The 27,014-nt window shown below is 39.6% G+C and overlaps 1 protein-coding gene across 6 annotated transcripts in view; it reads left to right on the forward strand.

The window, feature by feature from the left end:
- Nin (ninein) overlaps positions 1-26,782 on the forward strand; it is a 97,011-nt gene extending 70,229 nt beyond the window's left edge. For 2 of the 6 annotated variants that reach the window (XM_028781621.1, XM_028781630.1), the window contains 13 exons: positions 1,073-1,198; positions 1,298-1,367; positions 3,272-3,484; positions 6,665-6,778; positions 9,933-10,055; positions 10,756-10,869; positions 11,656-11,802; positions 13,195-13,374; positions 14,472-14,621; positions 15,953-16,054; positions 20,185-20,382; positions 23,586-23,699; positions 26,322-26,782. In XM_028781621.1, the coding sequence (XP_028637454.1) occupies positions 1,073-1,198; positions 1,298-1,367; positions 3,272-3,484; positions 6,665-6,778; positions 9,933-10,055; positions 10,756-10,869; positions 11,656-11,802; positions 13,195-13,374; positions 14,472-14,621; positions 15,953-16,054; positions 20,185-20,382; positions 23,586-23,699; positions 26,322-26,531 (1,861 nt within the window). In that variant the 3' untranslated portion in view covers positions 26,532-26,782. Of the gene's footprint in view, positions 1-1,072; positions 1,199-1,297; positions 1,368-3,271; positions 3,485-6,664; positions 6,779-9,932; positions 10,056-10,755; positions 10,870-11,655; positions 11,803-13,194; positions 13,375-14,471; positions 14,622-15,952; positions 16,055-20,184; positions 20,383-21,889; positions 22,405-23,585; positions 23,700-26,321 lie in introns of those variants that run through there. The other 4 variants (XM_028781639.1, XM_028781659.1, XM_028781645.1 and 1 more) reach the window with 4 other exon arrangements.
- The last annotated feature ends 232 nt before the right edge of the window (positions 26,783-27,014 follow it).

Here is a 27,014-nt window from a genome sequence, read left to right on the forward strand (position 1 = left end):
GCCTTGTCTAGGCGGCATCCCCTTCCTCATAGCAAGTTAGTGTCATCCATATGGAATGTAGACTCACAAAACGGCGAGTGTCTGCTGTTTAACCGCTTGTCTCGTTGGTGTTTGTTCTCAGCCTTCTTCTGGCTCTGACGTCATTTTGGAGGGATAGATACCCTTTTGCTCAATGTTAGTTACTGTCGTCATTTTAATGAAGCATGTTATATGGAATGAATTCCTCTTATGTAGTATTAACTCACTTGGTAGATAACAACACTCTTCCTATACTAATATAGGAAACTTATTGAATGGATCATAATTTTTCCTACCATACTTGATGTATATGCCAGTGTCCTAGAAACAGTACATTTTTATCATAGAGTATCTGTTACCAAGGAGTTGTAATAAACATGTTTGAGGGATGAAGGCAAAGTTAACTACTTTGAAAAACTACCAACCTGACTTTGTGAACTAAGACTGCATTTCAGTATTTTAATCAAAGTTAGGTTTTTCTTTAATTTGCAAAATATTCCATTGTGTCTGAAGTATCTTAGTGGAATAAAGCAAAGAAATCGGCTGTGAATATTGAGTTTCCTTTTCCTCAGATTACTTTAACTTCAGAATTGAGTGAGAAGAGTAAACTGAGTATTTTGGTGTGCCCGTCTTATGTAGTACATTTTCCCTGGGGACCTAAATGAAAGCTCCAACAGCTAAGTAATGTGGCTTTTGTCTGTTCAGAGCAGGGAAGACTTGAGAATGAGATAAATGAAGCCAGTTGTTAAAAGCAGCCTGCTTGCCATTGAGAAGTCAACACCCCAAGTTGGCTTTGAGTTTTGATCCCTGTCCCCACACTCCAGGGTTTCTACCCACACCTCCCCGATGTCTTTTAGCGAGATTCTTATTTTCCAAAAGTAGCGACTCAATATGTTACAACTTGATTTCCAAGTAACAAGAGACTACTAATTTAAACTTCTACTTTAACTGGCATGAGATTCTTTCTATATTGGAAGTTACTAGAAAATATTTTCCAAAGATGCCAGATGACTGCCATGTTGTAACTGTTTTTTTTTAAATCTCTACACTTCAGATATGAATCTGAAAAGCTTCAAGAGGAAAATTCTGTTTTGAGAAATGAAATTACTACTTTAAATGAAGAAGATAGCATCTCAAACCTGAAATTGGAGGAATTAAATGGATCTCAGGAAGAATTGTGGTAAGACATAGTTTAGTTAAATTTTACCAGGACTAGGAACTATTTAAGGTCCAAATTTAAAAGCTTCACTCCTGACTCATGTCTTCATTGTTCCTTTAGGCAGAAAATAGAAACCATAGAACAGGAAAAGGCTTCAATTCAGAAGATGGTTGAAAAATTAAAGAAACAGGTAAGAAACACTTTAAATTCCCCGGTGATTCTTGACCCAGACATTTTCCTTTTTATTTTGAAATTTACAAATTGAATAATAAATAATTTACTAGAATAATGCATTGAACATGATGGTAAGGTTGTATATCTTGAGGATGACCATGGAAACCCACCTCATAGTGACTCTAAACTAGGTCCCTACCTAGAAAGCAATATACAGTCTATCTATAGACCCTAAATGCTTAATACAAGCTCTCTGTCTAGTCCATGTGGTAAGGCAATGCCTTTGAGCCTTACCTGTGAGTATCGGTTCTAATCCTTAATGATTTTGACTAGTGTCAGCGCCTATATTTTTTGATTCAAAGCAGAACATTTCATACAGAATTCACAGACACAGAATGCCAGCAGATCTGCATAGCATTTCTTAGACGTATAGCTTGTTCAGATGGCTTATGCCATTCAGTGCTCATTTTGTATAAATCTTACAGCATATACTCAAGTATGGGAAGACTATTTAAGAACATATCTGAAATAGTCATAAGACAAGGAAATACTTGGGAAGGAAATAGTCTTAGTATCTGAAATAGCCAAGGTAACAACATCTTGTACTATTTCAAATAAGGGGTGGAAGTCAGTTGGAAAATAGGCCACAGATAAATAAGGAGGATCAAATCACAGACAGACCTGACAGAACATATCCAAAGGCTTGCTTCACGGTGTTAGGGAAACTTAAATAGGTTAATTTTTTTCACCTACTAAACAAAAATTAAGCATTGATATTATAATAGCAAATACATGTGTGTAAATAAATAAATCTACACTGTCAAGAGTGAGCTGATAGCACCTACAGGGTGACTTTTGGGGACCTTCTGCCAAAGCACCAATGTATATATACTTCTTTTCTAACGATAGCACCTTACAGGGAGACTTTTAGGAGCCTTCTGCCAAAGCACCAATGTATATATACTTCCTTTCTAACTCAGCAAGGCCATAATCAACAAAGGAACAGAAACAAATGAACCCAGAACCCAGAATTGTTACTATTTTATTGCTTAATAATGAAATGATAAGACAAATGTATATCTCTTATCTATGCAGGAATGGAAAACGACAATATGGAGAATCTTTTTACATAAAATGTCCTACATTTGTTAAAATATGTAACATATGGTGACATCTAGGCACACTAACTTGGAAAGATAACATCTATACTGTATCAGAAATGGAAAAAGCAGGCTGTTAAAATATGCAATGATCCTTTTTATCCTTATCTTTTATTTTTTTGGCTAAAAGAAAGATAGTAGTGTATATGCATAGAAAATGATCTAGTGGTATGCAAATCCAACAGTAAAGAATCAGGCACCCTGTGGCCTGAGATTAACCTCCGTCTAACTTTTTATATACTTCTGAATTGGTAGAATATGTAATAAGGAGCATATATTATTTTTGTTAAATGTAGGTAAAAGAGAATGTGTAAAGGAAGATTAAATTTATTACAAAAAAGACATATAGTAGGCTCTTCCTCCACTGCAATAGTTTTCAACCTTTGGGGTTGAATGAGTGTTTTACATGTGTCACCTAAGACCATCAGAAAACACATTTACATTTTGATTCATAACAGTAACAAAATTATAGTTATGAAGTAGCAGTGAAAATAATGTTATGGTTGGGGGTCACGGCCATATGAGGAACTGTAGTAAAGGGTCACAGCGTTAAGAAGGTTGAGAACCCCTGCTACATAGGCAGAGTGGCTAGGGCTAGAAGCAAGGCTGCCCCGTGGCACAGTAGCCTCTTACAGAGATTTCTTTAACCACACTGAGAGAGAAGAAAAGACTCTAAATCTTTGTTGTTGTTGTTGTTGTTGTTGTTGTTAGCAAAAGTAGGGCAGCAATATTCTTTAAAACTTATTTCAATTTTAATTAGGTTTCAGATTTAAAACTCAAAAACCAACAGTTGGATTCAGAAAATATAGAACTCAGCCAAAAGAACTCCCAAAACAAGGAAGAACTGAAAACCCTTAATCAACGTCTGGCAGAAATGCAGTGCCAGAAGGATGAGCCAGGAACTTGCACCTCTGAGAAATGGGAACAAGAAAATGTGAGCCTCAAAGAAGAACAGGATCGCTACAAAGTGCAGGTCAGGTCTCCAGCCACAATGTATGAGTGCTCTGTCTGCATGTACACCTGCGTGCCAGAAGAGGGCGCAAGATTCCATTACAGATGGTTGTGAGTTGCTGGGAATTGCCATCAGGCCCTCTAGAAGAGCAGTCAGTGCTCTTAACCACTGGGCCTTCTCTCCAGCCCCAGATTTTTCATTCTTAATCCAAAGAAATAAATGTCGTATACATTAGACCTTAGTAATTTAATCATTATTGTTCTGGCACATTAATATATACTCCAGATATCTAATGCATGAGGGGGATAGAGCATTCTCCCGCGACAGATGGGGAGTGAGTTCAGTGAAGCAGCTGTGAACCATTTCATCTCGGCTGTGAAAAAAATTCTTTTTTTAAAAAAGAGAATTAGTCATGCCAGACATGCACAGATTTCTTGTTTGTTTGGTGCTGCTGTTGATATTTTCTAAAGTACACAGGTAACAAATATTTACTTAGCATTTACATTGTATTGCTGGAGATGAGTTAAAGTCTCTAAGTGAACTGTGTAGGTTCTGTGCAAATACAGAACCAATTATAAAGGACCTTGACCATGTGAGGGTTTGGATATCTTGTGGGGGGATTGGGGGAGGCACCCCTGGAACTAATCCCTCATAAATGTCAAGAGTGTGTATGATCAGAGTGTTTTCTCAACCTGCTGGGGTTGAGATAAAGTTGTTTTGTTTTTTTAAGCACCTGGTGTAGATATTTAGCAATAGATTTGGATTTCATAAAGTGAGAGCCCAACAGTATAAATAAATAAAATAACTATAATAAATAAAACAGTTCAGACACCGGAAAAACACATGGAGTGAGGTTGTCTTCAACCACAGAGAAAGAGAGCTGTCTCTCTCAGTAAAAAAAGAACCTGAAATGAAGGCACTGGACTGGAGACACGGCTGGAGATTAAAGCACTGATGCTCATGCATAGGACCCTTGTTTGTTTCTCAGAACACACATGACAACTCACAGTTCCACATCCGGTGGATCTCATGACTCTTCTGTGAGGGCTGCTGCATGCATGTAGTTCACATATATGCACTCAGGCACCTACATACACACACAAGATCAATAAACGTGAAAATTTTTTTTTAAAAAAAGTAGAAGGAAATTTAGGAGCATAAGAAAAATCTGATCGCAACGTGGGGAAAAAAAACAGGAACAAAGAAGATTTTAAAAAAATATATAAAAATGACCCTCAAAGCTCTGAACGGATGTTCCAAATCAATCATAATTAGAGAAATGTAAAATATGCAGTACTGGCATGCAATTCCTCGCTTGAAAGATTGGTGTCTGTTCAGAAATACCCAGCAGCATGTTCTCCTGGCAAGGCTGTGTTGGCAGACATCCTCAAACCTCGTGGTGCTGTGTGCTGCTACCATCCATGCAGAGGTATTTTGGCATGACCTGCCATCATCCCACGTGTACTCACCTTTTGCCCCACAGTCTCACGTCTAGGAACTTAGCCTCAACATATCCTTGCAACCGCGTGAAAAGTCATACACATGAGGATAATCACTCCAGCTTTGTTCGTGTTTGCAAAGTTGCTGGAACAATCATGATGCTCATGCGTGATTGATCTAAGACTTGTGGTCTAGCCATACAATGCGTAGTGTTACACAGCTGTTAAAAAAGAAGGCACATAAAAAAATGAGAACACCCAATGTGCAATGATTTCCAGGACATGATGTTCATTTGTTGATGGAGCCACAAAGTGTATCTGCAGTGTGCTTCCATACACAATGAGAGACATTAGAAAAGAAACACGTGTGTCTGCCTATTTATGTTAAGGGACTATGTGAGAGCAATAAACCAGACAGTAAAGACATGGCTTCAGAGAGGTTAGGAGAGGTTAGGAGGGAGAGACACAGACGGGGAAATGGGAATGTGTAGGAAGGCTGAGGAGCCAGGCTTTGTTGACTTTGTCTTTATAAAAAGCTGTGACTGTGACTCTTATGTGTTTCACATGAGTTTGGTTTTCTCCAGTTCTGGTCATTTAACCTGGAGCTTTGCAACTGCTCTACCACTGAGCTATATCCCTGCCCTATTTCACGCAAGCTTTACAGCTTTATAGTCAAATCAATGTTGACGGGTGCAGGACTATAAAAAGAACAAATGGTACCAGCACTGTGTGCAGTATAACCACAGTAGGGACAGAAAGAATGAGCAGTCCACAAACACTTTAATAATCTACTCAGAAACTGTGATTCTTGTAGGCATACAAGGTTGTTTCGTGTCTGCTAGAAGTGAATGAGTAAGTGCATAGAGCATAGGCCAAGGATGAGAGCGGTGTTTCTCGCTGTTCGAGAAGAAACTTGCAGTGTCAGAGTGTGGAGGGCTAAGGGGAACCCTCTGATATTGCCAGGATCAGAGACGTCAGTCTCAGAGAGCTAGAGACTCTTAGATGTGTGTTTGTATGGGGTAACCAGATCTTGATTTCCAACTATCATCCTATAAAAGCACCTTGGGAAATCTTAGTGATTCCAAGGTTAAAACAGAAAAGATACAAGTCAAACCTGAAATGTCCCATAGTTCCAGACAGAAAAAGATGCTAAAAAAAAAATAAATAAGTAAAAATTAAAAATAGGACAAATTCCTTTAGCCCCCACCTAAAGGAGTTCCTACTAGCGTAGCTTCAAGTGGTTTCATCAGTGAAATATAGTGTAAAATGAAATAATTGCAAGTGTAATAGCCATCTAAGTACATATTTGCATCGATTGACTGAATAAACAATTAGAGGAGAAGCAACTGTTCTTTCTTGTAGAAATCTAACAAAAGCAGACATGAAGAAAGAAAACAGATATCATCCTCAGGAAAACCCCAAGTGATAGTTATTGTAGCCAGAATGCACTGTGTGGGCATAGGATGAATAAGCAGAAAGTCAAAGAAGGAATCTGCACAGTCTCAGAGGACCTCTCCCAGGAGAAGGTAACTTTATAAGTAGAGAGAAACAGCCAAAGATATGGGTCAGGCCTCAGACCCATGCTGTACACATGGAGAGTCTTTGAAGATAATTTGGTTAGCTCTTTGACTATAAGGATAAATGTTCTCAAAGCAATGCCATTGAGCTGGTCTTACTGTTCCCTTGTGATAGTCTTCTGTGGGTTTGGTAAAGCTTCCCCAGCCAGTGACTATGTCTGTTATGTGCCTGATATCTTTCTTAGACTTCCACTTTGGTGTCTTCTCTGGAGGCAGAACTTTCTGAAGTAAAACTGCAGACTCACATTGTGGAGCAGGAAAACCTCCTTCTCAAAGATGAACTGGAGAGACTGAAGCAAGTAAGTCTGCTACTAGAGTGAAGTCAGGCCCAGCACCACCTGATGCAGCGTCTCCAGCCACCAAATACCCTCTGCACCATAGATGCTAGACCTGTTTATTGCTACAAGTTGACGACTTGAGTTGCAAGTGTGTTACTAATTCCCTAGTGAAACAGCTTATTTGTACGGTAGACTCTAAACTTCTGTTACTATGATTCCTAACCATTTCAGATTCAAATATTTGTTGTTCTACTTTCTCCAGACCAGATGAAAAAGTAACAATAGTTTGTCTGATAAGAGAGTGACTTTCTGGCTCATGAATTCTAGAACTGTTCTCTGATTTCTGGAGACCCAAATGAAGTTGGTCCCACCTGTATCTTTTCCCTGTGGCAAGTGGAAGGCACCTCCTAGGAGAACACGCTCTCCAGTGTCCTCAGATCACACTCTCTCACATTTACAAGTTTAACATATAGAGCTCAGTATGGGTATGAGGTTGCCTGCTTGTGCTCTCAGCATTCAGAAAACTGAGGCAGGAGGATTGTGAGTTCAAGATCAGTACAGGCTACAGTGAGGCCCTGGCTCAAAAAAAAAAAGTTTGGCTTTTAGAAGCCTATTTCAGAGCTTCAAAGACTTAATTTTAAATATAAAGCAGGGATCCAAAAAACTATGGATGGGATGTTTTCCAATCTTCTTTATTTTTTATCGTGTGTAAGAAGGTTCACATTGCACCAGTCTCGTTTTATAATAGAATTTCGTTGTTCCATTCATTTGCCCACCCTCTGATTACTTTCCTATTTGTGCTATCACATTATAAAATGTTCCTTCCTATATCTGTTCGGCCTGTAAGCATCAAGTGCCTTTTCCCAAATGCTTTAGCAGCTCAGGCATAACTAGGCTCACACTATACCTGAACCATCGCTATTGTTTGAGCTGATCTCTAAACTGACTTCCTTACCTGGTAATGGTGTAAGACCTCAGAGCACTTGTGTCTGTGGTAATGCTTCACTCAGGACTGGTACCAAACAAGTATTTTATAAGACTTTCTATGCCAGGCACTGTAATGCAGAGTGTATCTTTTCTGCCACAAGTAAAAACTCCATTTGTGCCATATAGCATGCCAGAAGCTAAGGTTCACAGTCTTTCTGTGAGGTGAGAGTGTCTCCGAGCCATTGCTATAATTAATTATAATGTAAATATCATTTAGAGTGCCCCATCTCCCCTGTAGCTTTGAAGACATTGCTTACTCACCCTCTCAGAGATAATGCCTAATCCATGTGCATACTGTGAGGTTTTGCTCAGCTACAGAGCACAAGAAAAAGAGCACACTTGGAGAAAACCAACTGAGGAGGGCATCACTTGGTACGTTTTGTTATACACTTTTCCAAACCATTAGGGTAAATAGAAATAGCCACAAGTCCCTATGTGCACATGGTAGCAAGTCGTTCTGTCACGAGGACTTTAAAGTAAGGTGCAGTTAGGTAGCCAGCCCATCCTTGCTGCCCTGCAGCTCAGACCCAGAAAGCATGTCACTCTGTATGATGTGATTTAGAGCTCTGGAAACACTTTATATCTATTACATATCACACCAAAAAGAAGCATAAATAGCATCCAAAGAAAGTCCCCTGATAGATACCCAAAGTGGTGTCAAACATTACGGGTGTTATAGAGTTAAGGAGCCCAGGTACTGGGGTAAGGAAATGGCCTCATATTACATTGATGTGCAGATACTTCAAGGGCGTTTTCCTATATCCTTCTAACTTGTTCAGGCTTATGAGGTATGTTGGATTTGTTGCTATCAGTTGAAAACAAGCTCCAACCTGTAAAATCTATGTTGTCATAGCTAATTCCAGTGTTATGTGGGAGGCCTTCATATAGGGAGATGGCTATATCATAATGGTTACAGAGAGTTGAACACGTGAAAGGCAAACAGGAATGCTCTTATTAAAACATGTATAAAGGCCAGGAAGGATTAAAGGGCCTGGGAAACTTGGCTCCTAGGAGTGGTTTCCAACTAGGTCAGGATGAGCACTGCTCCCCAACACCAAGGCATTTTTGGTTTTCACAAGTTGGGGAGACAGTATTACTGAGTGTAGCAGATAAAGCCAGACATGCTGTGAAGCATCCTGCAATGTACAGAAAGACCTCTGCAACAAGGTATCCAGCGTGACACTGGGACCATCATGAATGCTGAAAAGACCAGAAGCAGCCTGGTTTGCCTCCGCTGTGAGCGGAGAGAAGGAAGCCAGCATGTCCACTCCAACTGGTAGTCCATTGGGTTTCTTCCCAGGAGAAGGCACAGCCTTCACTTGCCCACATGCTGATACTTGTATGTGAGAAATACCAACCCCCTAGTTTGTTTTTGGTTTGGAAACAAGATCTTGATGTGTAGCCTGGGCTAGCCTCAAACTTCCAATCTTCCTGCCTCAGCCTCCTGAGTGCTAAGATTATAGATATGTACAAACATGCTATGTAACTCTTTTTTCTTTTCTTTTTAGAGACAGGGTAAAGTAAAGCCCTAGTTTAACTAGAAACAACTATATGTGTAGCTCATGGCTGGCCTTGAGCTACTGATATGCTAAATCAGTGGTTCTCAACCTTCCTAATGCTACGACCCTCCAACCATAAAATTATTCTGTTGCTACTTCATAACTGTAATTTGGCTACTGTTATGAATCATAATATAAACATTTTGGAGATAGAGGTTTGCCAAAGGAGTTATAACCTGCAGCTTGAGAACTGCTGTTCTAAATCCATTCCCAACCTCCCAGCACAGGATTACTATGTTCAGCTAATGCTATGGTCTTGACTGAAGTAGTTTGAAAAATACAGTTTGAATACCCAAAACCATGATTAAAAAATGTAACATGTACCATGCAGAAGTTAAACTGGGACAGTAAGATTGAAAGCTAGGACCATGATTTAGCAGCATCTGCCTGCATCTTTAGGTCAAAGCAGACATTTCAGTAGTCAGCTAGGGAACCGTGAGAAGCTAGTTAGTTGGGAACAGTTAGTCAAAGTTAATTCTAGGCTTCTAGAGTTTATATGTCCTTTGAAATATGTCCAGACAGGAAGATTTCAGGGCCACACAAGTGCCCTGTTTACAAATAACTCCTTTTCAAGTTTATAGCATACACACAGCAGGGAGGTGACAGCTCACTTGTTTAATCTCTTACAGCTGCACAGATGTCCTGACCTCTCTGACTTCCAGCAAAAAATGTCTAGCATTCTAAGCTACAACGAAAAACTGCTGAAGGAAAAAGAAGTTCTCAGTGAGGAGTTAAAGAGCTGTGCAGATAAGGTAGTAGAGACAATAGTGTCCCTTCATTGTCAGTTCGTGCCACAGTGGGCATTTCTCTACGGGCTGCAGCCCCTGGACTTCCTGTATTAGACCAAGGTTATAGGTGGAGTTATGTGACCCTAGACTAGTGACATTGAGATCATCATGACTTTGTCTCACTATATCATGATGCTATTCCATATAATAATAATAATAATAATAATAATAATAACTGTATTACATGATAGAAATATGGCTTTTATCCTCTGAAATCTATCATAGACAAACACTATTTTTTTCTATTATACCTTCACGAACAATACAAAGATGTTGCTTTCCTTGCTCCACCTGCCTTATTTTTGTGTTAAAATACAGTCTTGAGATTTCCAATTACCTTTCAGTCTATTACCTGCCCTCAAAATAGGATATGCTGAGGGGAGGGGGAACATTAAAAGGAAAACCCAGCAAAGAAGAGAGGCATGACATTAAGTAGGACAGACCCAGGAAATCTTCACCCTCCCCCAACACCCCCCCCCACCCACTGGCCTTCTCCTTAAGGCAGGTAAACTGGTTCATGATGGTAATGATGTACATTTCCCCCTACCCCTGCCTGGCCTTCTCTGTAAGGTAGATGGGTGGGGGGGTTCTCTATGGAAGTGATGGAAAACACAGTCTTGCTTGTACAAATGCTCTCCTACCTTTTGTGTCCTATCTGGAACAGTTGGCCGAATCAAGTCTCTTAGAGCACAGAATTGCCACAATGAAGCAGGAACAGGAGGCCTGGGAAGAGCAGAGCCAGAGCCTGAAGTCACAGCTGGCTGTATCCCAGGAAAAGGCGAGTAGACAGTTCTTGCTGTATCTCTGTAATTAGTATTTTCTAGTATTTTTACCTTCCAAAGAAAGGCCCAGTAGAAAGAGTGTTCAAGATGAGACTGGCTCAAGGAGCCTCAGAATAATCCCATGGGACATCATTTGAGACATCTTTATTTACAATATTGCAAAACAATTTAAAACATACTGTATCCAGTGAAGCCCATTAACCCTGAGCTTACTTATTGTGAGCAGTGCTACCTTATGAAGGACAGAGCTTCAAGAGGCTTGTTCCTAATGCAGGACAGGATTTCTAAAGCAAGTCCATGCCCTCTAATGCTGAAAGACCAAGATACCAACCTGCCTTTTACAAACTTAAATTGAATTGAGACATATTTGAGATGCTAGTGTAAAGTAGAATTCTGCAAATACAAACTATTATTTTCAACCGAGAGGTCCTTCACAAGCCAACACTTAAGACTCAAATGTAGTTTTTCGAGATTCAATGTGAGTATGGTTGGCCATGGCACCAGGCGTTCCTCAGTTCTGTTTCCCAGCTTCTGGCAGTCTGGTGGATGCCCATGTCAGCAGTACTTGGCCCCCCAAAATGTTTTGTCCTTTTCCTAAATATAACTTAACTGTAAATATATGTAGCATCCTGAATTTCCACTGAATTGCTGGAAAGAGAACTGGATGTAGCAAATTATATCGGAAGGGACCTTGGCATTCCCTTGTTTATCCTTTCCTGGACATGCAAGAGGTGAGACCATGAATGTTTGTGTCACCATATACAATTGTTCTCACCACACAGGTTCAGAATTTAGAAGATATCCTACAGAATGTAAACCTTCAAATGGCCCAGATTGAATCAGACCTCCAAGTGACTCAACAGGAAAAGGAGGCTCTAAAGCAGGAAGTGATGACATTGCACAGACAACTTCAAAATGCTGTTGACAAGGTTACCCCTTTCTTTCTTCGCAATTATACTGTAAATTATTTTAGTCTGTTTAGTCAAATTGGTTTTATATATAGTTGTTTGTTTGTTTGTTTGTTTAGCCACTACTGGACCAAACAGTAAGATATTTCTGTCTATATTGTCCCCTCCCGTTGATAACCCCAGGGACCTGCTTTTGTATTCTCTGACACTATAGGTCAGAGATATTTGCTTCTGAACCACATATAAATAGAATTATAATGGTACAAAAGGTATTTTTTTTAGACCAAAGAAGTTTAAAAAAAAAAAAACATAGCTGAGCTGAGATTTATAATACTAAAACAAAAGCATTCTCAAAACTTTAAACAAGAGCATGTGTGGGAAACCAGCCAAGAAAAACATTGAGAGAAATTAAGCTAGGAACACCCATCTACAGAGGGAAAAAAAAAAAAAGTAAAAGTACAGAAAAGGAAACCTCTGTTGTAAGACAATGGCAATGACTTCTGAGTCACCACTGCCAATTAGCTTGCGTCTGTGTTAACAGAAAGTCTAGGGAAAGCTGCTTTAAAAAATAGCTGGCTGCCCTTCCTGCTGTTAAAAACACATCTCATTTTAAATATTACAGAGCTGCTTAGTGCTCTCACAAATCGTTAGAAGCATTCTGCATGTCCAGTAGGTGTTAAATTTTTATTCTATTATAAAAAAACACCTAGCCCATGATTCAGTTATTTTATCTCTTGGTGGATAATACTTAGAATAAAGTAAGGTAGGTTTTTCAATTTTAAAAATACCAAAGGTCTTGACATTTTCCCTCAAACCTTTTAAACTTCCTTTTTCATGTTTGACTTAAAAGGCAGGAGCTTATCTAACCCTGCTACCTTTTTAAATTTTCTAACGTTATTTTTTTAGGATTAAAAAAAAGTCTCTTGGGTACCGTAAAAGTGTATTCCTGAATTCAAGCCTCGGTTGCAAGGGCAATAAGTACTTTGGAGTCTAAAAAGGAGCAAGCTTGCCTATATGAAAGCCAGATAGGAAGCCTGTGGAAGCATGCAGTGCTTCTGAGTTCTCTGTGTCTTCTGTTAATCAAGAGTGTTATCTAGGTTCAAAGAGGGCTGGCTTCCCCAGAAGGACGAAACTTTGAAACCACCAACTTCTTGACACTTGAATCCTTTGCAGACCCTGTCAGAATGCATCCATCAGACTTTCTATTGAAGTCAGCTGGACCATTTTACCAATGATCATCTTGAACCTTTTTTAAAAAAATCAAAATCCAGGAGTATCATTTTCTTCCTATGTATATACACATAAGCTTGAAAAGTATTCACTGAGGATTATCATTAGGTAAGCAGGAAACCTGTCTCAGGACAGAAGTGCTCAGGTTGCTAGTAGGTTTTAATGCTCTAATTCTCTGTTCAGGACTGGGCCTCAGAAACAGCTCCCCATCTCTCAGGCCTCCAGGGCCAGCAGAAAAGGCTGTCCTGGGACAAACTGGACCATCTGATGAATGAGGAACCAGAGCTGCTTTGTCAAGAAAGCAAGAGACTCCAGACTGTGGTACAGAACACCCAAGCAGACCTCACACACTCCCGGGAGAAGGTAACTTGAAAGCTGCATGTTGGAAGTGACTACTTAGATATGAAAATGAGCTGTTGGATATGGTCTTAGAATAGATTTGAGTACCTTGTAATGGCAGACTTATTTTGAGATGAATAAGTTTTCATTTACTAATATATAAATTTATATATTTAAACTAATTTTATATAAACAATTGTATATTTAAATACATCTGTGACTTTAACCCTCATATTAAAAGTACCAACTGGTAGAAATTATGATATCCATATATTCCTCATTCAAACTGGTCAGTTGCCCAGACCAATAATAACAAAATGGCAAAATCAGACTCAGATCTTAAGGGTCAGGCTAACTCTTTGTAAGAGAAAATTTGGTGCTTTGTAGAGACTTAGCATTTCAAGGCCAGAGTAATTTTTAAAGTTTTGATAACCACACAGCTAACACGTGTTTACCTGTGCTGTGTTGTCAACCACATAACCTGTGTCTCAGCATGTTTGCTGTGGAATTCCAAGCATCATGAGTTTTCCTTGAGAACACCTACTGTGTGCAGAAGAACCTACTGTTACTGGATCTCCAGTGGGAATAGGACAGCTGTGTTCCCTGTCCTCATGGGATTGGCAGATGCAGATGCATAGGTCCAACAGCAGTCTCTACCAGAGTCAACCTTAGCCACCTCTAAATATTCTCCCCATGACGGAGCCACAGAACCTAGGACTGCTGTCCTATTTGTTCAGCAGCTCTCCCTCACACTCCCTCTGGGCTCCTGGAGACTTAACTGACAGAGAAATCTCCTCAACATGCCATTAATGCTGAGTTTGTAAGCTCAACCAGGTTTATCTAGAAAGGATGTTTAGAAATAATTTTTAAAAAAAATAGGCTTCAGAATTCAGAGTCTAGGTCTTGCTGTGTTGCCCAGGTTGATTTGAACTTAGGGGCTATAATGATCCCCTGCCTCAGTCTCCCTGGTAACTGAGACCTCAGCCCTCTAACTACCCTGACCAGCTAAATAAGTGCTTTTTAATATCATGAAACCCAAGTAGTAAATAAAACATTCCCTGTTTGCCATTTGTTTTCCTGGCCATCTGGTTACATAAGCATTTCTTCCTTGTTCTTACTAGGTCCGTCAACTGGAATCCAACCTTCTTCCCACTAAACACCAAAAACAACTCAATCAGTCATGTACTGTGAAGCCCATGGAACAAGAAAAATTTACCTTAAAGAGAGAGTGTGAACAGTCTCAGAAAGAACGATCTCCTACTAGTAGGAAGGTGAGTTTCTCAAGTATAATGACATACCTGTGTTCTGACCAGTGTATCCCCAGTATCTGCTTCTTGTAAAGAGTGGCAGCCTTTGAGCCTTCCTCAGATGCTTTGATGTCTTCATAATCTTGTCAAAACAGTATCATTGTTCTTTTTATTGAGTAAAGATTTTTAAAAAAAAAAACAAGAACAATTTAAGCTTTTAGGGGGAAGACAGTTCTCTCTCTCTCTCTCTCTCTCTCTCTCTCTCTTTCTCTCTCTCTCTTTCTCTCTCTCACTCACACACACACACACACACACACATCACCTTAAAAGAATTCATTTTAAATTGCATGTTGGTGTGTGGGTATGTGCACATGAGTGTAGATACCAAAGGAGGGTGTCAGATCCCCTGGAGCTGGAGTTATTGGCTGTTGTAAGCCACACAACATGGTTTCTAGGAACTCATCTAGAAGATCAGTACGTGCTCCTAACCACTTAGCAATCTAGGCCCTAAAACCTAGGTTTTAAAAGCAATACCAAAAACAAACAAAACAACAACTTTTTGAAGTTTTAAGGTTTTGTTAAGAATGAGTGACAGAAGTGGACAGCACAGCACGGCAGACACAGCTATCTACTTAGAGGAGAAAGGAGAGTGGACCATGGGCCATGCCAAGCTACTGTGACTTGCAAAGCTCCTCTGAAGGGATTAAGAAATTGGAAAATTCCTTACCTCCCAGTTAATGTTTGATAAGTATTTGGAAAGAAATATGCATCTGAATAGAAAGAATTTACTTAGAAATTCATAAAGAAAAGCTTTTGGCTTTTATCTTTACTCTTATTTATGAAGTTAAATGTGTTAGAGCAAAGAGGAAGTCTCTGAAAAATGGAGATTATTAATAAGACCCTAATGGGAAACAAGCATCAGGAGTGAGAGAAGGTATAAGATTGTAAAGCAAGCCGAGCAGTGCTGATGCAGGGGGAGAGGGTTAGGGCTGTGTTTTCTTAAATATTTTTTCCAACTAAGTATGCATTTGGAATTGATGTGTGCACGCGTACTTGTGGGCTCAGCTACTTCGCTGGAGGGTAATGTGTATTTCTTACAGTGGATGGCAGAGAAGTTTAGAGCCAGCTGCCTTAGAAAAATCTGGTCTTTGTGAGACATGGTGGTTAAATCCAGATTGCTTAAATGCCAGCTGTGCACTGATGTGCACTTAACTGTTGTTTGTTCATTTTCTTTGCTTTCTTCCAAGACTAAAGGTCTCTAATGCAAATTTATCAAAATAGAACAACTCGTTTTTTAAAAGTTTTTTTTTATTATTGTAATTTTAGTTTGTTTGCTTGTTTGTTTGTTTTTACAGGTCAGTCAGATGAATTCCCTTGAGCGAGAATTAGAAACAATCCATCTGGAAAATGAAGGTCTGAAGAAGAAACAGGTGAGACTGGATGAGAAGCTAATGGAGGTTAGTAAATTATCTAAACTGTGGAGAATACCTACAAGCCTCTTATCAGGAGAGACCAGGCATGGCATTGGATTCCTGCTGGGAAAGTCTAATTGTCCGGCTTGATTCTTTGGTCTGTCTTCCCAAAATGAACAGACAAGTTTGCTTAGTTACTTACAGTCATAGGTGTCTGTGCTGCTTTGCAGAATGAAGAATAACCTCAACCCCAAACGTAAAGACCTGTATACACCAATAAATGTGGATCACAGGGACTCTGCCTGATACTGCCTGAGGGGCCCAGAGCTCTCTTGTCATTGGTATATATGTAACAGTTTTCCGATATGTCCTCTCCTACACTGTTTGATGATGTAATCACTCTCTGACTACCTGTCCGGATGTATTTAGAACTCTAGAGCATCTGAATTTAGGTTTCTTTTCAGGAACTGCCATCTTTTTTCTTCCCCCCCCCTTTTTTTTTAAGATTTACTTATTTACAGACTGTTACTGTCTTCAGACACACCAAAAGAGGGCATCAGATCTCATTACAGATGGTTGTGAGCCACCATGTGGTTGCTGGAAATTGAACTCTGGATCTATTGAAGTGCAGTCAGGGCTCTTGCTGAGACATCTCTCCAGCCCAGGCACTGCCATCTTACACAGATAGAGCTCAGTGGCTGAGAACTTCCCTTGCATTTGTGAAACCTTGGGTTGGATTCTTAGTGATCAAAAAACAGTGTCCATGGCTTATGGCTACATTTGTAACTCAGCAGTACCTTGCTAAAGGTACAACTGACAAATATTAAGCTGACTTGGAAAACTGACCAATGTGTGTACACTGAGCCCTGGCAACCAGGGTGCTTTGTACCATTACAGGATATGAACAAATGCATAGCTCTCAGTAAGTGAAGACTTGACGGAGATATTTTGCTGTGGGTAGATGAAAAATTAATCTAACATGAAATGAACTATAAAATCTGTATAAGGAAATACACATAGAATATATCTTGCTATCTTCTTAAAGTACTGTGTGTACACATTTTTTTTTCCCAAGGCAGGATTATAGGAAGGAAGGTTTCAAAGTATTTTCTGTTTGTTTAATTTTATTTTGGTTTTTCAAGGCAAGGTTTCTCTGTGTAGCCCTGGCTGTCCTGGAACTCACTCTGTAGACCAGGCTGGCCTAGAACTCAGAGATCTGCCTGCCTCTGCCTCCCAAGTGTTGGGATCAAAGGTGTGTTCCACCATGCCTGGCAAAGTATTTTCCTTATAAAGCTGGATATATGGTAAGGTGGCTTTAATGTTTAGCTTTAAAGTAATGTGAAATTTGGCAAAGGTATCACATTGACATTTAAATGACCACTGAGGTTTCTGACAATTTTATGTTCTCTGATTTATCCACTAATGGGAAGATTGGTGGAATCTCCATAAATGGATTCACAACTGTGAGTTCAGCCTGTGCTTTGATGTAGATGTGAAATAGTTAAGAGGCTCTAATGAGTAAGGTGTCTGAAGCTGAGCTCTGGTAAGAACCTGAAGGGTGACAGAGTGTGTATGCTATTCACTACTGGACTCGGGCCACATGCTCTACCAGTAAGCTGGGGCTTCACCTATTTGCCCTAGCCTGGGAATCTCCCTTCTTCCAGGCCCATTTCTATTATTAACAGGCATCAGCCATTTCCTGCCATTCTTTTTCCCTAGTAGTAAATATTTTCTGATAAGGAGAATGAATGTTCTTGGTACTGGAACTGAATAAGGAAAAAGCATAAATTTAAACACAGAAAAGAACATTTTATATACTATTCAAATGAAACTCCCATTAGGAAGCAAGACTGAGTTATTAATTCTATAGTTATACAGACTGGATTTATTTTTCCTTCTTTGCTTTTCTGAGCCATGTAGCTCAGGCTGCTCTTGAACTTACCATTCCTTGGCTTTTAGTCTCCTGAGTACTTCTGGCACTCATCACCACATCTAGTTCCAGAATGTACTTTTAACAGGTCTTCTGGGATAATTCACATCCTGTACAGTTCACAGGTTTAAATTATACAGTTGGACTTGGGGTGTGGTTTTACTTCTTAAACCTTAGGGACATGTATAAAACAACTTTGCAACTTTACCCATTTTTATGTTTATGATACAATGACTTTCTTCCATTAAGTCCATTGTTTCTGAAACCTTTCATCACTCTCAGCTCTAACCCTAATCGGTAACTACTCTTCCCACCAGCCTGGTCAAGTCAGGTTGCAGTATGATTGTAGGGGGTGGTGTACAGATGCTTTCGCTATCTTTTATACTCACCTGAGGAATCCACACATTCCTTCCTCTCTGGCAGTTTTCCCCATGGGTGGGGTTGAGGTATGATGAGCAGGCAAGGAAGTGTTCCTGTATCCACATCTTTGGGGTCAGAGACTTTGAGAAAATCTTTCTAGATGAGTCTTACCTGATGTACATACTTCCTTGGAAGAAGTCTACTTCATCTCTACAAACTAGTTTAAGGGTCACACGTGAACATATACCCACTCCGGTGTACTTCTGGCCTGAAACTGACTCCTGGGCGTTTTCAGCTGTACATAGTTGAATATTAAGTGAGCAATTTATTTTGAACGTTCAAAGAAAGGTTTACACACTACCTAGCTGTTCTTTGTCTGCTGTATCATTTGGTAGCCCAGTTTAGAGGGTTGAAGAAAAATGCTTTTCTTCTGGGTGTCCATTCAGCACCAGATTTAACCCCAGGTTCAGTGCTTACTGGATCTGGGTATGGATAAACCTCACAAGTTCACAGCCAACCAGATTACAGTCAATGAGGATGCCACTGCAGAACTGCAGTTTGTAAGGTCCTTTACTGTAAGCTGACATGCAGCAAAGGTGACGTTGTTGTGTGTATGCTCTTATTCATATGCACAATATCCTGTTCTTTCTTTTTGTAACTTGCACTTTTCTTACTTTTCCGGTAGCTCCTGTAATTTTCTTTTGTTTTTCTTTTGTCTGTGGCTAACCTCTACCCTAGAGCTCAGTGGTTGGAAGTAGCAGAGCGGGGCATACTTCTGTGCCCGAGCTAGTGTGTGAAGGTAGAGCACTCTTTCAGTGAACTGTCACAGCATGAGAACATCTCGACATTGTGTCTGTGCAGTCATTTCTGTTCATTATGACAGTTTATATGTACGTGGACAAGAGCCAGTATTCATTTTTCATTTTGCATTAATGCAGAATATGTCTATTTACTTAAGGGGTTTCTTCAGTATTTAAGACATTTTGAAAAAAACTGTGTGCCACTGTTAGAAACCTGTGGGTTCATAATCTGTCATACTCTGTATCATAAGTAATGTAATATTTTTATATCTACAACTACTACTGCTACTACTACTATTTCAAAGTGGATAATGACCTCAGAGACTTAGAATTAAAAACAAATGGATAGTGGCTCTGAAACTTCCTAACATTTCATTATAGTTGAGTTGAGAGGTCCTTTTCCCTTCCCATAGGCCTGGAGGTGATTCCTCTTGAGTTCAGTTCCTGCTTGTGTGTATTGCATGCCTCCCATTGGGCCCTGTGTCTGCTGATGTGTTGACAGATGAAAAGTAGCATGTTCTTTCGGTTAAAATGCATTCCTTTCCATTCCTTAAATTTCATCGGCATGTTGATAATACTGTTTCCTTTTTTTAACAATACTTTTAGTTCAGTTCTGGGTGGTCTGGGCTATGACCTGATGCCCCACATTTGCCTGTCTTGTTGCTATTTCTTTACAAATCTTCATGATGGTAAAGAAAATGAGAAAAGCTTAAAGCAAAAGTACTCTCTCCATCTTTCTTCCCAGCTCCTGTCTCACTTTCAATGAAAGGGGAAAAGGTAGTTGAATGTTCTAGAATCAAAAAACGTAGATATACTTTAGATATGCTGTATATATCATAGACCTCATGCCCTTATAGTCTCTCAGGAGAGAGGAAGGTCTATTCTTTCATGTTTAAGAAAGCCTTAATTTATTATCTCCAAGAGGCAACAAAAGGGCTCTTCCTACACACTTCCACCAGGCTTTGTCCCGTTTAAGTGATCAGAGACTATGTAGCCATGAGGGGATCCTGGGCTCAGTGCTCCCTGCTTGGCTCCTTCCTTGGCAGAAGGCCCTCCACTGACTAGGCTTTGTCTTTGTCCCTCAGATGCAGCCCCTGAGGTCCACTGTGACGCGTAGCCCGTCGTCTCACTGGGATCTGCAGTTGCTCCAGCAGCAAGCCTGTCCGATGGTGTCCAGGGAGCAGTTTCTGCAGCTTCAACAGCAGCTGCTGCAGGCAGAAAAGAGAAGCCAGCACCTGCAGGAGGAGCTTGACAACAGGACCTCTGAAACCAACACACCACAGGTACAGAGTGTTCTTCTCCGTGGGGAAACTCACATCATCCCATCCACTTTACTTTTGTTTGAAAAATAAACCAGTCCTAAGTTGGGGGTGAAGAACTCCATCTCCTACCATTGTTCTGCCTTCCCTGAGTACAATCCACAGAACCGCAGTGCCGGCACTCGCTTTGGTTTTACAGTTTCCTTCCAAGCTCTCTGTCAGGCAATTCCATATGCTGGGCTTCCTTTGCACACTTGCACCTGACAGAGGATCAAGGTTACTTGTGTATTGTACATAGTTGGCCCAACTGTCTGGTCACAAACTCAATCCTAGAGTAGGAATCTCGGTTCTCCTTGTGCGGTGTGGCCTGCTGAGGTCTGAGAAGTCACAGGGGGATTCTTTATTACTGATGATATAGAATGTGCAGTCCCTTAGCGCTGTGTTCCTTATTTCACTCTGTATTTGAAAGAATCAGATTTGAAAAACTACTTAAGCTCAAATAGTTGTTTCTCCTTAGTCCGTAATCTTCATTTTTCCTAAATTTGTTCTTACCCATATAATTACTAATGAGAAATAAAAATTAAAATGTCTCCTTTGTTTATATCTAACTCAATTCTTTCTAGTTTAGAAATACTTAAGGCCAGTTAATATCTGATAAGGAGTTTTCCAGTTTCTTAATCCCCTCAGAGGAGCTTTGCATGTCACATTAGCTTAGCACGTTCCACAGTCCACTCTGCTTTCTCTTCTTATTGGTAGATAGCTGTGCCGTGCCGTGCTGTGCTGTCCACTCATTCTTCTTAACAAAACCTTCAAACCTTCAAGTCTTTATGTGCCTTAAAACTCCATGTTTTAGCAGCTTTCTTTGTACCATTTTCACCTCCCAATATTACAGTCAGCTTCTAAGATTAAGACTGCTAGGGTGAACTCTAAAGCTGTGTTCCAGCTGGTCACAGACCTGCTCTACTCCTGGCATTAAGGAGACATTTTATAATAAAAGTGGCTATGGTTCAGCATGGAAGGGAAGCTTCAGTTCTTCATTGTGTAGTTTAAATCTGAAGCCTTGCCCTCTGTTTTTGAACATCTCCTAGTGATGTGGCAAAGATATACTCATTGCTCTCACACGCATTGTTTTTAAAGTATGCTTTTGCCCATCAATATTTGAGAATTGAACAAACAAATTTCTGTGCCAATAACTCTAGTATTAGACAGAAACTATTAAGAAGAAAATCCTTCAGCCAGAAAAGAACCTATTTGTTGCACAGGAGAATGGCTTCTAGGCTTTTCCTTTTTCTGGTTGCTGAGCTGACTCTAATTTTAAGGATACTACACTTTATACAAATCTGCATGGTGCCTGTGAACAGAGGGAGGAGTTTCCTCTGCCTTTGTGTTGTTGCTTTGCTTGCACGTGTAGTGTGACTGTGTGTGCTTCTAAGAATGTGTTTGTATTATAAATGTGTGAACTTAGACTCCCCTAAAATAAGCCATAATCTTGTCACCAGGGTGAAGTATCCCACTTGCCTTCTTTCTCTAGGCCTTGCTACCGGAGCAGCGAGCAGTGCATGCAGATTCCTACAGAAGGATTGGGCACCTCTGAAAACTGGGCCGCTGTTGATGGCATTTGTTACCATGACAGAGTCTCAAATGCACACATGCACACATGTACACACATGCACACCACACACAGACATGAGCTGGGACATGTTGGAATCAAGTGCTCTTTAAAATTATTTGACTGTTACCTTCACTGTTAAAGCCTTCACAGTATTGTCTCTTATTTATGTAGACTTTGTGAATCAGTCACAAACTTCAGATTGCTATAAATCAGCTTACTTATGGTTTAAAGAGTGGATTTAAGATTCTTAAAAGGATATATTCTATATATTTTCTCATTCCATATGTTGTAATTATTTTTTTAAAAAGGTACTACTTTTATATATGGAATTTGAAGAAAATCGGGGTTATTTATACTGTTTTGTATGATGTATCATACTTTTTGACAGAAAAAGGGGGAATTTTGATGCAACAATAAAATAAAATTTAAATGTATGACTGTCTTCTTTGTTTTTCTTCTGCCTTCTCCTTTGTAGTACTCAGTGTCTTTTGAATTAATTGCTACTGTGGTTTTCTGTTTTGTTTTCTGAAGCAAGCATTATTCATTATGCATAAACATTAAAAAGTTAATATCTTTTAAAATATAGGCCTTTTTTTTAAAAAGGCCAGACCTCCATGGCCCTATGTATTGAAGTTTACTTTGTATATTAAGCTTATACTAAATACAGCTTTTTGTCTTCAAATCAGTCACATGGTTTCAGCTCACGTTTGAACATCCTCCATTCTTTTCAAAATATGCCTCTAAAAAAATACTAATCTATCACCCAAATTGTTAACACATGCACTACAATAATAACTGACAATAATAATCTTAAGGACTTGAAGTACCTCCTAAAATGTGAAATTCCTGGTGTGGGCATTTTTATAAGTGAGGGTATGAGCAGTGTCATCTCTCTCAAGGTCATTTTGCTTCCTCAACTCTCACCCTTGTTGTATGAGGAGGTGAGGAAAGGCCATGCCTCTTCCTGTCCTGTGGTTTTATCTGGGTTTGAATGTCTATGAGGAGATGTTTTCACTTCTAACCTGCTCTGATGATAAATGCATCCTCTAGTCTGATATTTGCTTCACATTGACAAGTCACTGGGAATCAGATAAGTAGGGTAACTGGAAGGAAGATGTTCAGTATAAAGAAGACGGAACTAACCCTTGGATAGTCACCAGTCATTTCAAAGGAAAATGAGAGCTGTGCATTGCAGCTGATTGGAAACATTAGGTGACCCCAAATAACCCAGTGTTTGCAATGTTCAGAGGCCCACAGGATCACAAAGACACAAATCACAGTGGAAAGTTGGTCCCCTGCTTTAATTTACTGCCACTGTGTTGAAAATCCACATGAGTTTCAGTTAGGGTTTTAAGTATTGATATCAGGGAATGATGAACCAAGGTAAGAGCCTTGTTTTTTCCTGGATCCTTCTATGATAGTCCTACTTTTCTAAGGTATTGTCAACGTGTGCAGTGCCCAGAACTCCCATTATATTAGAAACCCATCCTCTGGCTACGAAGGAAAGCATTGACTGTCTTTTCCTAAGTGTCTTATGGGGAGAGTCACTACCAGTACCTCTAGTTGGCATGATTTTTCAAATGATAATACACTTCTTTCTCCCTCTTCTCCTTAGGGAAGCCAGGAACACCTCGTAAATCTCATGGAAGAACGAATGATAGAAGTTGAACAAAAACTAAAGCTGGTGAAAAGGCTTCTTCAAGAAAAAGTGAATCAGCTCAAAGAACAAGTAAGCCTCTGTCACTTCTATCTGTCTTGGCATTCCAATTTGTAAGGGTATGCAGGGTGTGTGTGTGTTTGAGTGCACAGGTGTTGGCCCTTGGGAGCTATCCACTGTTCTTTTAGAGGATCTGGGTCTCTCTGATTAGATTAGGCCTGTCTCTTCCTCAGTACAGGGATTCCCTCTGCACACCACTCACTGTACCCAGCTCTTTATATGGGAATTGGTTTTCTCATTCTACCATGTGGGAATCAAACTCAGGTCCCCGTCCTTGCAAGGAACATACTTTATTAGCTGAGCTATCTCTCTAGACCCAATGATCCAGTCTTAACTCCAGATTTTGCATCCTTTTATTGCTGTTAATTTGTGTTATTAATAAAAGTTAATTTTACTAGAGATGTCCAGAAAACTTAGGAATCACTTTCATATAAGCCCCAAAATAAGAATTCTGCATTCCACAAATTCCACAATTTTTTTCAAAACTCAATTGAGGCCTTATAAAATTGTCCACAATTTTATAAATGTATATTTGCTTATAGTGGCTCTTATCCAAAGTGTTCCTAATGAAGTTCAGGTGGATCGAATCAAGTACAGATTTTCTTTTAATCCAAGATATGAAATATATATCTCTAAGTAAACAGAAAATGATACATTTGTTTTTTAAAATTGGGTAATAAATGTAACATTGGCTTTCCTGTTCCCAATAGTTTGTGGAAACCTCGAAAAGTACCTTGGACAGATGAAATTCCTTGGCAGGTAAAGGTTTTGCCACCAAGCCCGACAACCTGAGTTTAATACTGGAACCCAGGTGGTAGGATGAGAGAACCAATTCCCAGAAGTTGTCCTCTGACTCCCGCACATGTATATACACATGTCCCCACACACATTAAATGATCAAGCAAACAGACACATATTTTAAATATCTTATTACTATCACCAGGCTCCAAAAGGATATGCTTTGAGTAGGGTCTGAACTCCCAATTCTAGACTATTAAACAACTTGATCTTTTCACCTGCTAATGACAGACATGACCACGCTGTTTACAAACTACCTGTGTATGCAAAAAGAAAAAAAAGAAAAGAAAAGAAAAATGTGGGCAAGAAGCTCCTCCTAGTCAAATGTGACAGCCCCCACCCCCGAAAACTGAGACTGAGACAAACTAGTTGGGTACAGAGCAGAATTTGCCAACCCTGGTTTTCTAGATACATAAAACCTAAGAACATCAATCCCAGGGGAGAGGTCTGAATGCAGATGCATACAAGAACAGATGCATGAAGAAACTTTCCTTTGCGCTGTATCTTAAACGGAGGAGAGGAGAGGAAAAAACCCATTTGTGAGCATTTGTCCAGGCAGCCTTTTGTGTGTTCCTCCAGTCAGCACAAGTTTCTGTGTCACATCCTGTCCTGGGAACTAGAAATGCAGCTGTGAACAAAGTGAAACTCCTGAGCATGTGGAATGAAAATTCTAGCATGCATAGAAGACGCCAAGAATTTTTCCAGATGTAAGCTTTTAAAATAAACAAGAGATAACTATTGGATCACACAAGATCTAGGAGCCTAAAGAGAGCTTCCTGAAGGCCTCTTAAAGCAAATCCAGAGAGCTGGGTGGAGAGATGTAGGGAGGCTGCAGCAACTTCAAAGAATGGGGGAAACACACCAAGTGCGGGCATCTATAAATGCAAGCCACTGCTAGCTCATGCTGCCCTAAGAGAAGAGACTAGAAAGGAGAGGAGAGTCAGCCAAGGAGAAAGCATTTATTTCTATGCCTAGTAGTTTGAATCTTGTTCTCTAGGCAATTAAGGGTCATTGAAATGTCTTAATTGAAAGAAAAGGGTGTGGGGGAAAGAAGGAATGGTGAGTTATGACATTTCAGTCACAAGTAAGTTCTGAGGTGTATTGTACCTGCCAGTTGCCTAAATTATTATGATCCTGGAAATGGTGGTAAATCAAGCCATCCTGTAGCCGCTTGTTATTCTTTTACCTGCTTGAGTCTGCTATAAAATGATGAGTATAAGATGTGAGAGGGAGATTGAAGGCAGGAACAGGAGCAAGAATTAAGGTAGCAAGGTTGGCTAACAAATGTGCCTTTTCAATGTAGACTCTAACCATAAGAGAGGGCATACTTTTGGGGGAAGGGTTGGTAGAGAAGAAAGGAAAATGGAGTTAAGGGAAGCAATTGCCAAAACAATTCCTGAGCTACCTGTTGAAATATCTTGTTGTGTTTATAAATATTATAGGTTGTAGTTTTGAATGGTGAAGCACATCTGTTAAGAGTGGATGTTAATGCAGTTGACATCTCAAAAATGCTATGTTGGACAAGCATTTTGGGTATTTTTTTTTTAAATGGATAAAGGAATAGCACATATTTAGGTAGAAAAAATTCATTTTGGAGCCCTTAAAAAATAATCCACCCTTTGTTTTATAACATGGCTTTAGCATCAGACTTGATATTTGGGAATACAAGCAAAATAAATCCACATTTCTGTTTGCATATATATACTGGTAGAAGTTACTAATTCAAAGTGCACAGCTAGCAGAACTGATTTGCCTTTATTAAGTAACTTCCCCTATGTTTTAAATTCGGAGTAGTGAACACAAAATGGAATCAAGATGTTTCTGGTTCTGTCCTAGCTCTGCAAGAATACAAAAACAGATGCCATGGTGAAGGACTTGTATGTTGAAAACGCCCAGTTGTTGAAAGCTCTGGAGATGACTGAACAGCGACAGAAGACAGCAGAGAAAAAAAATTTCCTCCTAGAAGAGAAGATCGCCAGCCTCAGTACCATTGTCAGGAACCTGGCACCAGCACCGCTAACTTCTATGCCTCCTCTGAGGTCATAGCCAGCCCAAAGGATGCATACCAAAGGATGTGTTTGCATTTGTGCACTTTACTGACACTATTGGAATGTGTCAATAGGTTCTCTGAACCCTCTAACTAAAATACTTTCAATGGCTTAAAATGAAGCCTACCTGAAGTCTGCCAGCAATGGAATTGGAGCTCCAAATGGGTGCTTACTGGAATTCCACAAATCACTATTTAAATTTCACTATTTAAATTACTCATAAGCACTGAACTTTTAAAGTATGTTCTGGATAGCTACCAAGAATGAAATTAACTTAAGAACCTTAAAATCCCAGTTTTTAATGTTTTGAAATTGTTATTATCTGTGTATGCAATCCAGGTTCCTTTTAAGTTTGATAGCTAACTAGAGTGGTTATTATATTATCTTTTTTTTTTAAACACTTAAGTATTGAACTCATTCTGCTTACAGTACTTTAGTCTTTTTTAATTAATTGGCTGATTGCAGTTCTGTTCAGAGACAG

The sequence above is a fragment of the Grammomys surdaster genome, unplaced genomic scaffold (assembly GCF_004785775.1).
Source record: "Grammomys surdaster isolate TR1022 unplaced genomic scaffold, NIH_TR_1.0 98, whole genome shotgun sequence".
NCBI lineage: Eukaryota > Metazoa > Chordata > Mammalia > Rodentia > Muridae > Grammomys > Grammomys surdaster.